Source organism: Hippocampus bargibanti, linkage group LG03 (genome assembly GCF_051943395.1).
Source record: "Hippocampus bargibanti isolate YZ-2025 linkage group LG03, ASM5194339v1, whole genome shotgun sequence".
NCBI lineage: Eukaryota > Metazoa > Chordata > Actinopteri > Syngnathiformes > Syngnathidae > Hippocampus > Hippocampus bargibanti.
Window position 1 is genome coordinate 12,648,555 of NC_142736.1, and position 16,379 is coordinate 12,664,933.

General features: G+C 37.8%; 1 protein-coding gene across 3 annotated transcripts in view; it reads left to right on the forward strand.

The window, feature by feature from the left end:
• Positions 1-16,379, forward strand: part of syt7b (synaptotagmin VIIb) — a 109,175-nt gene that overhangs the window by 66,650 nt on the left and 26,146 nt on the right. For 2 of the 3 annotated variants that reach the window (XM_088992012.1, XM_088992014.1), the window contains 3 exons: positions 1,505-1,705; positions 4,899-5,246; positions 7,420-7,542. In XM_088992012.1, coding sequence (XP_088848138.1) covers positions 1,505-1,705; positions 4,899-5,246; positions 7,420-7,542 — 672 coding nt within the window. The remainder of the gene's footprint in view (positions 1-1,504; positions 1,706-4,898; positions 5,247-7,419; positions 7,543-16,379) is intronic. The other variant, XM_088992013.1, reaches the window with a different exon arrangement.

Below are 16,379 nucleotides of genomic sequence, written 5' to 3' on the forward strand. Positions count from 1 at the left end.
GTTTATAGTTGATTGAAGTTTAGCACCACTGTACTTAGAATCCATAATCATCGATTAACATATATGAAAAGATCATATCTGACCGCCTATAACAACTCGGGTTGTATTCATCCTGGTGCACATGCTATATTTTGCTATATCTCCCCTCATCCCTGGTAATCCTCATGTTTTTCATTCATGCATGACCACGGTATGGTGGTGTTTTGTATGCGCTGCCGGCCATGCAGCTCCTGATAAAGATGTGTACTGGCTTCTCCCACGCTTCAATATTTCTGTCAATTTCAGAACCACACGGATGTGGGTTAAAATTACAACCACTGTGCTGAATTATGCCTGAAGATTATGATTTTTTTTTCAGGTAAAGCTCAAAAATTAAACACTGGTGTACATTATTGATGTCAATATTCTATTTGATAGTGGCCATCAAGTCTCGGAATGAATTTTGCATACAAGGTGGTAAATTTGATTACATCATTCCCTTTTGCTGCACTTTTCTCATCAGACTTGCATCATCTTTCATGTGCAGCCTGTGTGAAGGGTTACATGGGGTCCCTCTCAGAATAAATCCCAATTTTTTAGCAACTGCTCCAATTGTTTGACTCTGCGGTCAATTATTGTTTTTGAACGGATATGTCAATAAGTGCTTGTGTCGGACTGACTCTTATTTACTATACTAAAATCTACAAACCGGGGGGAAATACTGCTTAAGAATGCTTCCTTTATTATTTATAGCGCAAAAACATGGTTTATTGACACATTTATTTAGATATCAGCAGCATATTCTGATGTTGACCAAGGACACTATCAGTACAAATCTGCTGGCATTTTACAACACTAAAAGTTACACTGTCTAAACTACCCGGAGTCGGTTTATTTTACCCTGAGTCTTCACTTGTCTGATTGTTGTCACAGAGAATGTCCTGGTTTAGTTTTGTGGTTCATCTTCACTCTGTGGAAAGTCCCTGTGCTGATGTTCTGTCTCCTTAAATTGGTGGTTCAACTTTGGTGCAAGGGTAGTTCTCGTCGTAGAACTTTTATTCCAGAGAACATTTTACATCACCTCTTGGAAAATGAGTTTGTTTTTTTTTAATCATGATTTGTGGTGTTGACGGGAAACGACTGTTCTTTTTTTGTGCCCTCAAAATGCATTCACGCTAATAGAATTGGTCCGCTGCTTTCAGTCCTTTGACAGTTCTACAAATTTTATTGATGAATTGTCATCAATGAAAAGTTACAGCCATTGCCAAACTTGTATTATTTATTTTATTAATTTTTGATACCATCACTGGTACTATTCTTCTAAATTCCCCTCGAAGAAAATGATGTGTTGTCCAAAGTCAGTGTGACTAATCACCTGCCGGTAAACAGTTGTGGTTGTATTTTGCCTTGGACAATGCCGGACACGACATTTACTGGTCTCCAATTTTGTCTTTATGCCGTTCGTCCATATTTTGTCTTCGTTTGTATCCTCTCTTGATCCTTCCCTCGTGTTTGTCCGTCTCAGTGGGGCTGTGGATAAGAGTGGGCAGGGCGGAGCTGGACCCTCGCCGGGGGCCAGTGACAGCAGGGTCGGTGCTTGCTCTGGGGCTGGGGCAGGGCCCAGTCGCAGTGACAGCATTCGAAGCATGCTGACTGGGGTCAGCAGGGCTGGACGTTGGCACACGGTCCAGAGCCACATGCACGCAGGAGGCCTGCGCTTTAGCAAGTAAGTCCCGATGGGTGGTGGTGAAAGTGGAAACTGAAGGGGGGCTTGAGGATTTGATTTAACTTGTGAGCTCTTCCGCAATGTGGATTTTTTTATGGATCTTTCTGGTGTTCAGCGCCAGATTCTCATAGCAGAGCATTGCTCATGAAAGCTACTTTTTATTTTGTTTTCAGTGTTTTTATGTTTTTTTTTTTTTTGTAAAATTCAATGGTTATATTTTCAGTGCTTCTGTTATTTTTTTTGTGTGTATTTTTATGGTCCATTTATGTTGAGTTTTTGTTAGTTTTCGTATTAGCTTTTCTTTAACTATAAGGAGTATTTGAGTATTGCAAAATAGGGAAAAAAACAGGTCCACGTTTACGAAGTAAACACGATTTCAAAAGCAACTGTTCAGATTTTCTTCTCCCATATTTGAAATAATCATCCCTACAGGGAACAATACAACGGATTTGTAATATCTAATAGGTTTGTGAATTAAATTTGTAAAAAGGAAAGTGTCAGCTGTATTGCACTGTAGGGCACTGATGTTCCAGTCGCCATTTGGTTAAAGCCACTGAAAGTGTGGTAAGTATAGCACGCTGTCTGTCCAGCCCAGTCAAACTATTACTCAGCAGGCTCTAATTTGAGGCTATTTCATATCTATCAATGAAAACACTGGCATGGGAGAAATCTCCCTCATCCTCTCTTTTTTTTATTCCATATGGGCTGCTGCATAAAACGGCAAGGGAGATATTTTATTAGGTCATTTTCACAAATGAAACACAAGTTTCCCTGTTTATCAGGGTGAAGCAGTGAATGTGCTTTTTATTTTATTTTTCTTGTAATTTAGTCTTCTAAGAGCCACTCCATTTGCCGGTAGCCACCGTGTCATCTTTCTTCTGCATTTGACTATATATTGCAGGCATCAAAACGAGTTTATTGGCAACATGTGTAGATGAGTCTTATCCTGCTTGTTTAAATTATATTTTGGGAAATTGGACACATTGCAAAGTCATTGAAGCTGTCTCACTCAGACTTGTAACCCGGTGCTCCTTAATGTTGACACTTTTGTGTTTGCTTTTACTCAGATGGGAGCAGAAACTGCCCAAGCTTGGAGAATTCCCCTCATAACAAATATGTAACTTGTATAAATCTCAGAGCAGGGTCACTATTATTACAGCAGTAAATATTCTATGGCCAACAATGTGACTCATAATGGCTACATGTTTATTGCTTATTGTGCAGGACTCTAGGATCATGCCTTACATATTAAAACAACATTAAGAGTTAAAGCTGGCCTCGCACAAAAACCCAGATTGTCTCCACCATACAAAGTACAGGTACAATAAAGGCCCATCAATATTCAATTTATCATTCTGAAAATGCTCACAAGCAGCACAAAGATAGGTACATGGGTACGAGTCAAAACCTAGAGTCGATCACTAGCTCACTAGCCTGCTTTTCCCAAGTCAAGCGGCAACGTCTTCAGGACATCAAATGACATACATACAAGATATTGTATTTAATTTCAATATAGCTGGATCAGTATACGCTGAGTCAGTTATCATTTGCTAATGTTCAAACAGCCCATGACACAAAAACTAAATCTGATAACTCAAGAAATAACTTCTCTCTTTTTTTTGATAATATTGTTATGTACTCAGCCAGAAGGTGTTTCTATTTAGTGGCTCTTGCTTCTCCTCTATTTCCTACCGCATCGTTGTATATTTCACTCTGTCTGGTTTTCACACTCTTCACATTCCCTTAATTACAAAATCAATCAAGGTTTACAGTTACCCTAATTGACTTTCAGGCAAGAAAAAAAGTGGATAGTGTCGTAAGAATTGGCTTTATTTATGCTTAATGTGCTGCAGTTCTAGAAGCCAAAATAAGACTTTCAAAGTTGGGCATTCACTGAGTATTTACTATGTGACCTCATACACCTCTGATTTACATCATCACGTTGAAAAATAATGATTGAAAAAAAAACACCGCACAACTACGCGTGACATTAAAGACGTCACAAAGGTTGATGTAACACTACCCAGGACAACGGACCACACTACTGGATTTACTCAGTCTAAGATGTGTCTGTGAAAGCTCTCAGTCGTACAGGAGTGGTCCACCAGAAGCTATTTTTATAAAATAGCAAAACCCTTCACTAAATCCGGGTAAACTGAAACAGAGACAATGTCAACTGGAGAAAGATTAAAAATGTAAGATAGACATTGAACACTTCATTTGCAATAATTTAAGTTTCTTTTGCCACTACCCTGAGTTAATGGAGGGCATGCAGCAGCGAGATGGAGAGTCGCAGTGCAAGCAAGGCAGCATTGAAATACATATAGACAATCTAGGTTACACTCAACTTGAAATCTAACAGAACTAAACAGCAGAAGTGCTTACTTTTCTGAAGACGGGGGGAAAAAGCTGGCTTAGTAAAGTCCCCAAAGTCTGAACTTTGAACAGCCATAACTACTTTGTAGAATGGGAAATGATGGCAAGAAAAGCAATACTGTATATGCACTAACTACCTTCTTCTTCTGTTGTGCAAATGAACCTGGCTGTTTGTAGCAGAAATATACAGGCAGAGAAATCGAATCATGACATTAACCCTCAAAGCTGTCAATACATGTGAGTGTGAAACATTGTGAGCGCAGGAGGGTATTCCATCAGTCCTGATGGAAGGTCCATCTGTCCATCACTGATGGAATCCCATTTAGCTGATGACCGGTGGAAATACATGCTGCTTATCTAGCGTGTGCTCTTTCACAGGGGTGACTACACGTTGGATTGCTTCAAACGGATTGCATTGATGGTGTTTCCAGAAACTCTAATTTTTGACCGAAAGTAAAGGATTATTGTATCACCGTTCAATTATTCATACGGCATCAGTCCACACAACAATATGCTATGAATTATTCTCACTAGAATCTGACAATTCTGATTTGACATTTCTGTTTTAAATGGCAAATTTGCATCACAAGTTGAGTCACCATGATCCATCCATGTCGTTTCTATACAGTCTCACTGTGTTATCATTCCACACAGATGTGAGCTGAGCTGTCACTAATTACTACTACAGAAAGAGTCACATGTTCTTTTGGTCACCGATGCTTTTGTTGATATTTTTCAAAATGCTTTTTTTGTGGCACCATCATAAATTCAATCAACCTTCTTTTACTCATCATTTGTCTCTTTTGTTTCCGCTCAGTTTTGGAGACGCCTCCCTCTCAACTACCTCCACACTGGAGCACATCCCATCCTCGGCGGCGGCGCGCCCCCGGCCTCTAGTCCGACAACAAAGCCTCCAACAGCCCCTCACCCACCAGCCCCCTCCAGGTCCAAACGACCCCCCAGTCACCTCACAGAGCCTGGGTCAACTGCACACAGGCCCAGGGGCTGGGGGCCACCGTGGTGGCCCTCGAGGGGTCCGGGGTAGTACGGCTGGAGCCTCCCGATACAGAGGGGGTGGGGCGGGCCGCTCCAGGTCAAATCCAGGCAGTTGGGACCACATGATGGAACAGATCCGCAACAGAGGTCTGGACGTCAAATCCTTCTTGTAAGTTCAGTTGTGACAGTCCGGTGAACTCCAGACCTCAAAAGTCATTCAATACAATATCACTGTTATTGTACAAGTTCAAAATGTCGAGCACTGAAACTCTCCATTCCCTCACACTGATAGATAGAAAAAAGCAGCATTACATAAATGCCGTTCCTCCACTAACAACGAATAGAAGAATAAACATGCAAATGACCTTGATCTGTGCTGCTGTCCCTCCTGAAAATCGGATATGAGCAGTGTCTTGCGGCCAGTGACCTCCCTGCCTCTGTAAATCATTCTTCAAATAATGTCGGCCAAATATACAGCGTATATGGAGGTGGCACATCCCTCTATTCCTTACTCTCGTTTGGTCTAACATCAGTTTTAGCCCGAGGAGCAGATGCACCGTGTGTGACTAACCAAAAGTGGCAGTACACGCAAGTGACTCCAGGTCTGAAAAGCAACAGTGAACCTCACAATTTCTTTTTTAATCAATAGAATTGATGTCGTGGTCATGATTGCCGCACCTCCGGTTGGATTGCACGAGCCATTTCTGGTGAACTGTACAGATTCATTTCCGTTATTGATAGTGGCGCGCTGGTACTGTTTACAACTCCCCAGTGACCCACTGTGTCTCGAGTGCTAATGTGTTTTGTCATTGTCAATATTTTCCCAACAAAAGGCCTCCTGTTCAGCAAGGAGTTTGAATAACGTAAATGGGCTGGTGATAAATACATAAATAAACTTCACAATACCACAACTAATACATACATCTGATATTCTATTCAACGTTTGGGAGAGTTAAAGGAAGGCCCAATTCTGTTGCTACATGATCGTGCTTGTCTACACACTGTAAAGTCTATAAATGTGCACTTCACAGGTGTAAAGAAAATTGTCAAAAGGGTTTATTAGTCTTAGTCTATTGCGTAGAAGTCTATTCTAAAATCTGTGCAGGATATTCAAATTATGATGTCACCCTACTTCAGGCAGACTATTGATTTCAGTGATCTCTCGACGCTTCACATTTTTAGACAGGATGAAAAACTGAAAATGTCTATTCATACCCAAATGTGATCTGGCTCACGGAGCATCTTTGAGGAATCAGAAATAAATCAAGCAAATCATTTAACCACTAAAACTACTTTTTCAGGGACTCAAGTCATTTATAATGAATAAAACTTGTTATTAAATGGATAATGTGCTGCACCATTTCAGGTCTCTGCCAAATAGGAAAATGTACATTTACAAGCATTTGAAGCATTGTTGCTGTAATAATAATAATAATAATAATAATAATAATAATAATAATAATAATAATAATAATAATAATACATTTCATTTATAAGCGCCTTTCAAAACTCTCAAGGACACTTTACAGTCACAGGATATTTATATAACGAGACTATATATATATATATATATATATATATATATATATATATATATATATATATATATATATATATACAGTAAAGTCTCGTTATATCGATATCGGATATATCGATAGTCCCGGTTATATCGATACTATTTCTATGCACGCACGGAGGAAATTACATGCTAACAGGGTCGGATATATCGATAGTCCCGGTTATATCGATATTTTTTCGGACTCCCTTGAATATCGATATAACGAGACTTTACTGTATATATATATATATATATATATATATATATATATATATATATATATATATATATATATATATATATATATATATATATATATATATAATAAGGTTTTTTCCAGAAGGTTGAGGAACGATCAACTGCCCTGCGACCTAAAAAGAACAAACTTGCTTTCATCAGTTCATAAGTTATTGAGCCACTGTTATCTTCTTGTCGATAGCTTGGCTTCACATAGGCATCTTAATAAAATAAAATAAAGAAAATGATGAAATGTCGTCCAATCTTCTAATTTAGTTTGGAAGAAAATGCATACATTTGCATAGAAATGTATACTTATACAAGATATTGTTGTAGTTTTAACATTAATTATTTTATAAAGACAGTGCTCTTATTACAAACAAAACTTTAGTAGTGCTTCACACTCCCCCCCAGTCACTTCTTCCACAATATGCAGAAATGACAGTGCTCTAAAATCCAAAAATTACAATCAGTCTCTCAACATTCTGTAACCTAAAATGGCATTTGGTTGTGTTTTTATGTTGGTTTATGTGGTGTCTATGTCCAGTGAGGGGAAGATGGTTGTTCTGTCCCTAGCGATTGGACTGGCGGAACAAGATGACTTTGCAAACCTCCCTGATCTACAGGAAGCGCCAGCAAGCAAAGAGAATGAAACCACACCAGAGAAGAGGTAAATGGAACGTAATTAGAAAGTCATCCATTGGGCCGAAAGAGTTGCTGAGGTGGCCGTGTGTCATAAAAGACTGAATGAGGTCATGCCATAATTGATATTCACTCAGCTCAGGGAGCAAGCGACTCTTGTGCTGAAACCTTCAGAGGTACCTTCAACAAATTTGTCTTTCATGTTATCAGACAAAGACCATCTGCATTTATTTGACATTATCGCCCTTTGATGAAGTGACTCCATGAAGTCACCTCTGCACAAGAACAAGAGTAGAGCAGCAATTCTGGAAATAAACCACTAAACAAAATAGTCCCCCAAAATATTGACATGCATAAAAGTACTTTACTCGATGTTAAGTCGTGACCAGTTGACGGCAACATATTTATTGATCTGTTGTATGAATAACAAGAGATTGAGATACTGATTCATTGCACCCCGTACCAATTTTGGGACCCTTTGCCCATTTTAACAATTCATGTTCTCATACTTGTTCAAGCAAACACTCATTGTGAGCTTATCAGCAGACTATTGCAAATTAGTTTTGTGATGAAATGTCATATGAATTTCGCTGAAGGGGGTGGCAATCTATTTCATAATGATACAATCCTCAGTGTAATATTGGGTGTCTTCATTATAACGTGAACTAAAGTGGGCCATGAAAATCAATTGTGATATTCATGAACAGGAAATTGGGCTTGTATTAAGTTTTCATCCCAAAGGAGATTTTCCAAAGTACCACAGGAGTTCTTTGCCACTTTGGGATCATACAGATGAAACTTAACAATTCATTTTGGCTTTTCAGAAAATCACTAAGAATGATAATTTTGCCCAAGACCAGATGTTGCCTCTTGTGAATGCAAGCAAACTATAAACACTAATAGTCCATGTCATTGAAAAGCATTTCGGATTTTTCTATGATGTAATAAATAAGGTTTATGAGTTTTTTATTTTTCCTTCAAGTCATGAGCATGTGATTCAATGCAGGGGTTGACTCCAGACACATTTTAATCTGATGTGTGTATGTATGGGTGTGCGCGTTGGTGTGTGCGTGCATGTGTATGTGTTTGTGTGCTGTCCCTCATTGAGAGCAAGAAACAGAAAAGACACCAAATAATGCTCCCGAATGTACAGAATGCAGTACATCAGGAAGTCAGTTAACAGGAACAGTTGAATAGACACTTGGGCCATAGCTGATAAGAACACAGATGTCCAGCTTCATTATGACTGTGACCTGTGTGCTGTGTAAGAAAAGAAACAAAGTGAACAAGACAGATTTTCTGACTAAAAAATGTTATAAAATGAAATACATTTTTTTAAACTCAATTTTGTGTGTTGAGTTCTTGTTTTGCTACTTTGAGGGGATATACTACAAATTTGCATCCCGGGATGTTTCTCAAACAAGGTCAGCTGTAAATTTTGGATCCATTATTTCTCAGCTGTATCAAACTGTAGCCACGAAGATCGGTGCCTGTTTTTTTTTTTTTTTTTTTTTTTTTTTCAAACGGCCAAGGGTCATGGGAGAGGGAGCACCAAATCCTTTCTTGTTCCCCCCTCATTGTCTTTCCCTTTCATTGAGTCAAGGTCTGTCAGGGAGCAAACTCTAATCACAGACCACCAAAAAAGCAGCAGCTGGAGGGCCAAGTCGTCTAATGTTTTTTCACAAGTAATAACAGCTCTCCATCTTCATCACTGCCCTCCTTCTCAGCGCTTGGTCTCTGCATGAGCTTAGCTCCTCATTACGGTCTGCTACAGTGGCTTGCTGATGGCAGTTTTAGTGGTGGCCTGTAGCTTGAAAACAAGGGATCCAGATTAAGACTAAACAGTCTGAGTCAGTTGAGACACAGTGACATAGAAAATAAGAGCATTATTTCATGTTTTCTACTGAAATAAGCTTTCAGTTATATATATATATATATATATATATATATATATATATATATATATATATATATATATATATATATATATATATATATATATATATATATATATATATATATATATATATATATATATATATATATAGCACAGCTGGATGTTTGGTGTTTTACCAGAGTATTTGAAACCGGTACACACATGGTCACCCTAAATAAAAATGAAATTAAATGAAATTAAATACTTGTCTCATCCCTGGGGGGGGTGATATATTTGAAAATAAAAGATGAATTTTAGTCTTTTAACACTTCATCTTTTGATATTAAATGTCTCAGCTAGAGACCTCACTTGACCAAGTATCAGCTCCATTTTCTTTTCCCAAAACCCATACTACTGGTCAGTCCCACGTGGGTCTGATATTTTTTGTCACCATTGACCAATCTCAAGTGTTGAAAATGGGTTCCTCTTATTGCTGAAGTAGCCTTAAAGTCTTGGCTAGCTTTTCTTGTTGTTGTTTACCTGAAAAGTAACAATTGTGGAGATGAAATCCGTCTGACTCGTGCAATATAGGGTCCATGTATTTTTTTTATTGGGCTCCTTTTTACAATCCATCTCAACGTAGTTCAACTACATTTCTGGTGCAAATGAAAACATTTACTAAACCTTTACTCTTATAAAATAAAATAATTTAAATACAAATTTGAAATCTTGTACATTGGACCTGGAGCTCAAGTACTCTATATCGCCACAGCACTTATTGAACTCTATTTATGTGTAGCTGTGAATACCATTGCCACATGTGCAATTTCTTTGTTGTATTAATGAATACATAAATTCTTCACACAAAAACTATAAATATTTCCAAGAATAAATAAGTAGAGCCAGGTGCACCATGGCTGCACCCGTGGCAACATCCCTTTGTATAGTCATAGCCCCTTTGAGGCGAGTCTTTGTAAGTGATGAATTCCAAAGAATTCCAGTCAAATGAGTACTCAACGTAATCCTTTTCATTTCTTCCAGTCCCCATTTAACCCTTCATTTTTTTCCTTTGCATGTGGTGCACCTGAAAAATGATTGAAAAAATAAATGGTGTTATAACAGCCGTGGCAGCAGAGTTCAATGATGAAATCAGGTCATTTCTCACTGATCCTTCTTTCACAACTATCAGCTGTTCTTTCAAGTGTCTTTGTACAACCAAATAGCTCAATATGGTTAAAAAAAATCACAATGGAAATCACATGATGTGATCTCAGACATTGTTTGGCTTATTATCAGCACTGAAAGCCGTTGTTGCGCGGCAAAGCTGAATCTTAATGAGCTCAGACCTCCACCACACAGAGAGCACAACTGGGAACTAAATATGAATAGATGTCAAAGAATGCATTGGCCCTGGATCGCATCCAAACTCAACTCTGTATTTGTAAAAGCAGTCAAACGAGACAATCAAATAGATGGCCCTTTCAAACAGAGAACTGCGTGTTTGCATGGAGTGATGTGTATTGTATAGTACCTCGATGGAAATTATTGGACACTGTCAAATAATAACAAGGTTTGCACGTCCGTGATTTTTATTTACCACCATTTTTTATACATTCAATTGTTCACACGCAAGTCTGAAAATCGGTTTGGTTTTCTATTTAGAAATTGATGATGGATGGATGGATGGATGGATGGATGGATGGATGGATGGATGGATGGATGGATGCACACATGGATGGATGGATGGATGGATGCACACATGGATGGATGGATGGATGCACACATGGATGGATGGATGGATGGATGGATGGATGGATGGATGGATGGATGGATGGATGGATGCACACATGGATGGATGGATGGATGCACACATGGATGGGATACAATCAAGGACCAAGGATGAAAATGTTTCTTCATCCGTCATCTGTACTTCTCATATATATATATATATATACAGTAAAGTCTCGTTATATCGATATCGGATATATCGATAGTCCCGGTTATATCGATACTACTTCTATGCACGCACAGAGAAAATTACATGCAAACAGGGTCGGATATATCGATAGTCCCGGTTATATCGATATTTTTTCGGACTCCGTTGAATATCGATATAAAGAGACTTTACTGTATATATATATATATATATATATATATATATATATATATATATATATATATATATATATATATATATATATATATATATATATATATATATATATATATATGCCACGATACCAGAGCGAATGGGGCAATCAGAGCCAGTCATAGACCATAATCATTCAGGACAATAGAGGTAATCAGTGTAGCCTCAGGGAATAGCCTCCATTTCCCCATTTGTGACTATGACTGGGAAATAATCAAAGGAGCCAACCAATGATAGTGTTGGGAAGAAGTGTTTCTTCTTTAATTGGTTAAACTGTTTGATTTCCATCCTGATGCATGAATACAAACAGTTTTTTAAACAACCAGATATCTTAAAAGAGCCAGACAAACACTATAGAAGACTCCATTAGTTGTATTAGCTTGCGTATTGAGGCGACAGCCACTGCGTGAGCTGACATGGGAGCATCCATCTCATCCATCATGGGACATGGGGGTGTTATTGTGTTCATGGTCTCCCAGGGGGAGTCACTGATCAACATGATCTTTGTATGCATATGGAGATCCACTTTGCAAAGAGTGACTTCCTGGAACATTTTTCTCTCATGTCCATCCTCTTTACCAGCCGCTTCTTATTCTGTTCTTGGCTGTGGCTGACATTTTTGTTCTTTTATGAGATTTCATTATAAATATCAAAGCTCTTGAGCATTAACAGTACAAATACAAATGTTTTCAACTTATTCTTTGGATGCTACATGTTTACATTCATGCTAGGTTTCACAATATTTTACATAAAAACGGTGTCATATTCTTTCAGTGGCTCTTTGGGAAGTACCACAACCAAACCCTTTGGGAATTCAGTCTTCAAATATTTTGCAGCAAAGCACAAACATCCAGTGACCTTTCGTTGTTTCATTGCATTCTTGAAGCTTTTCAGAGCAGTAACCTTCTTTTTACTTGAGAGGGTATTATTAGCTGACTTGTACCTCCTCCAAACTCTTCTCAGTGTAGGTTTAGCATTTATTTGTACAAAGACAATTCTGTCATTGCAGTGCAAAATACACATTAGAGAAAATCTGTCGTATGTATGGTTTATTTACATTAATGTCTCTTATTCTACTTGTGTTATTATTTCGCCGGCTCACCCGTGTCCTTCACTCTTTTTTATGTTTGTCTATCTTTTTATTCATACTCTACCCTTAGCTCCGGATGGTGAAGCTTTTGATTGGTTGCTTTCACAGCACAACTCTCCATGTCAGCGTAGATGACTGTCACTTTTGTCAATGATGAATGTGCCCTATTGCTGCATTCTCATAAAGAAACCAATACTCCTCCATGGATGGTTGCCGTGCTTGAATTTAGAGTATGTTTACAAAAATGACTGCATGAGAATTTTGCAACATTGCATCCACTCACAGAGATTATGCTGCGATTATATGGAGCAGTGGCACCCAGAGAGCTTTGGATGGCTGGAATGGTCAAATTTAAATAGTGGACATGGAACTTTTTGTAATCATTAGTATTTTTTTGTGTTTTTGTTATGAAAAGGAGACATGGAACTTTATGTGATAATGTAGTTTTTTTTTAACTCATCTAACTCACAGGTGTCAAAGTCAAAGCCCGGGGGCCAAATGCGGCCTGCCACATCATTTTTTTGGCCCACAAAAGCAAATCAAACTTGTGAAATTCCATCCATGATGCTTGCTAAAATCCAAACAAAAATGTCATATTTTTGGATGTAAACCACAATAACAGTCATTATTCTTGACTTCAGATTTGAAAACTAATTAGTCATTAATTTGTTGTGCGCAATATATGTGGAGGGTATTAAACATTCTAATTGCTTCCCCAAATTTATAACGGCCCTTGAGACGAAACCTTAACTACAATGTGGCCAGCGGCAAAAAATGACTTTGACACCCCTGATCTAACTCATTCAATCAACAAAAACGATTTTCTTTTTCTTATTATTATTATTTACCATACATGCAATTACATTTTTCATGTTTTTACTGCATACATGTAAAAAAAATCACTCAACACCTTTTGTGTTGAGTAATTGGTTGAGCTTCTTTATTAGCTATAATCTCAACCACACGTACCCTTAAATTGCAGACCAGAGCGACACAAACGATAAGGAGGTAATGTGCTGAGAGCCATTCCTCTTGACGAGACCGTTTCAGCTCGGCAGGTATTTAGAACACGCTTTTGGGGCAGTTCTTCAAAAGTGACAAGTGTGAAACCAATAGAGAGCAGGACAGCTTTTACCAACACTTCCCATCCTATAATAGTGATCATACAGTGAAACCTCGGTTTACGAACCCCTTGGCTTACGAACTTTTCAGTTTAGGAACGTTACATTTATGAAAATTTTACCTTGGCATACAAACTATTTTTCGGGATACACACGGAGCCGCCACAATGAGTGATGTGTCGTTCGCGAACGAGCCCGTTCTCCGAACAAGAAAATTGTTGCCACTGTTTTTGTCCTCTATTCCCCGCCCACAATCTTCGGTTAAACCCACGTGATTGGTCAAGAACGCAGCAGTGGGGGATGGGGTTACACACAGAGAGAGAAAAAAAAACAAAAAAACAAGATGGCTTCTTCGGTTAAAGCCACGTGATTGGTCAAGAACCCAGCAGTGGGGGGGGGGGGGTTAAACATTAAAGAGACAGGCAGACATAAAACACACACACACACAATAGGGAGATGACAGAGCTTGAAACAAAAAAAAACACAAAAAAACAAGTGTGAGAGTGTGAGAATAGTGAGAAAATGCATAGAAAAGTTAAAATATCCCATCAATCAGGCTCCATAAATAACCCGCACAAGTCATCTGTACACTTGATTCAAAAAGCTATCAACCCAGCTAAACAGATCACAATTGACGAACTAGATAAAATTATCACAGAGAAAGCACCTACAAGGGATCATTCCTCAAGATGGTGAAAGAAGCCTATGTTCCTCATCAAGTGTTTAACGCTGAGGAAATTGTACAGTCGATTCCATCAAGCCATTAACGACCATCACAAAGGTAAATAAAATGACTTTATTGTATAGTACAGTTTATTTCTTTAATCATAATACTACAGCACATTTATTATACATAAAATAAGGTATATTTTGTGTAGTTTTAAGTCTTAGAAATTAGAAAGTAGAAAATTGTGTTTTATGAGGACCTGGAAACGGATTATTCTCATTTTAATGGTTTCCTATGGGAAATTAATTTTTGGGATACACACTTTTCGCCTTATAAACATGGAAGCCTATACAATACATAACATCATTCTTTGTGTGGTTTTAGTTGAGTTACTTTTTTTTGTCTTTGTGCATATTGACTGTTCCACAAGTACCACTAGAAAGTTATTGTTCAATTGTAAACAAGATATCCAAGGTTGGATTCTTGATCTCACACATTTATGAATCAATTAAAACATTACATTAGGGTAGCTGTGTTGATAGTTCCAAGGTCAGCTGAAGTTCAAAAGTACGTATGAGTAGAGTCAAGCAAATCTTTCAAAGTTTTTTTTTACTCCTCTGTGGACTAGTGCTTCTCTGCTGAGTATACTTTACCTCTTACCGCTCTCCTTTAATGGGTCTGGTCACCATGGTTACTCCAACCTTGTGTAAAATGCATGATGGTAGTGGGTACACTTATAAGTTGCTGTACACATTTCAGTTGTCAAGGTTACAACAACCTCAAAGGATGAATTATGTAACTAGTGTTTTTTTTTTCTTGCCCAGATAGTCACAAGCAAGCAGAAAGGGGCCAACACACAGCCACACATGTGTAACATTCTGTTTGAAGAACAACAGAGATTCTTTCTTTTACAGCAAATACTACAAAAGGTACAATTGATTGAATGAAGGTAACAATTTTACATTCACAGTTATGAAACTTCATTAACGAAATTAAACTAAATCTGTGTTTACTGACCAGTGGTTGTTTGTAATTTTGCAGACAGTGTGCTATTATATGTTGGGTGATGAAAAAAACGACTATTTGGACAGGGTGCTTTTACTCCCAAAGAATGACTACATGCTACAACTGTGGTTGTTTTGAAAGCACTACTTTGTAAATAAAGATGAGTTGAGTGAGAATCCACATGGATTCATTCAAGCACATTCATCAATGAATGTGCTTGTCCTTGGCTTACCTTACAGAATTATAATGAATGCCAAAATATGTTTTATTCTTATCTGTGTCATTGTGTGTGACGTACATGACATCGACTTCTGACTCAAAATCCCCACCCCACTTAGTAACTGCCTTGTTAGGTGATTATTTCTATTTTCATATTTATTGCTCACTACATGGAGACGTTTATTTTTGATAATGTTTGTCTTCTGGATAGCTATTTACAATGTCTTTTTCACTGCAAATTGAATTACAAATTATGCACAATTAATTAAATTACTAAATTATTATTATTATATTACAGAAAGTGTTATTTTTTGCAAGATTGCATTTCGTATGGATGGCCTCTAACAACAGGAACACACTTCTAACCAATTTCACATTTCTTATACCTTACTGTACTTCATTTGCTGGAGTTTCGGGTACAAAGGACAGGTGGTTTAATATTTTGTCCATGTACAGTACTACATTGTAATTTACATTTTCCATTTGGGACCTCACGTTGTCTATGGTATGACCTCCATTCCATCGAATGATAAGTAGTGTATTTGTCTCCGCTTTACATATTAATCCATAGTGTGTCCTGAGAGATCAAGAGGGGCATCATTGGAAAATTTCTCAATTTCACTTTTGTCCAAAATCTGATACAAGCATAACATTTCTCTTTCTTCATCTATTTATGACAGCACATAATTTAACAATAAATTAAATCACATGTCAGACGTTGTGGCTCATTTGTAGTGC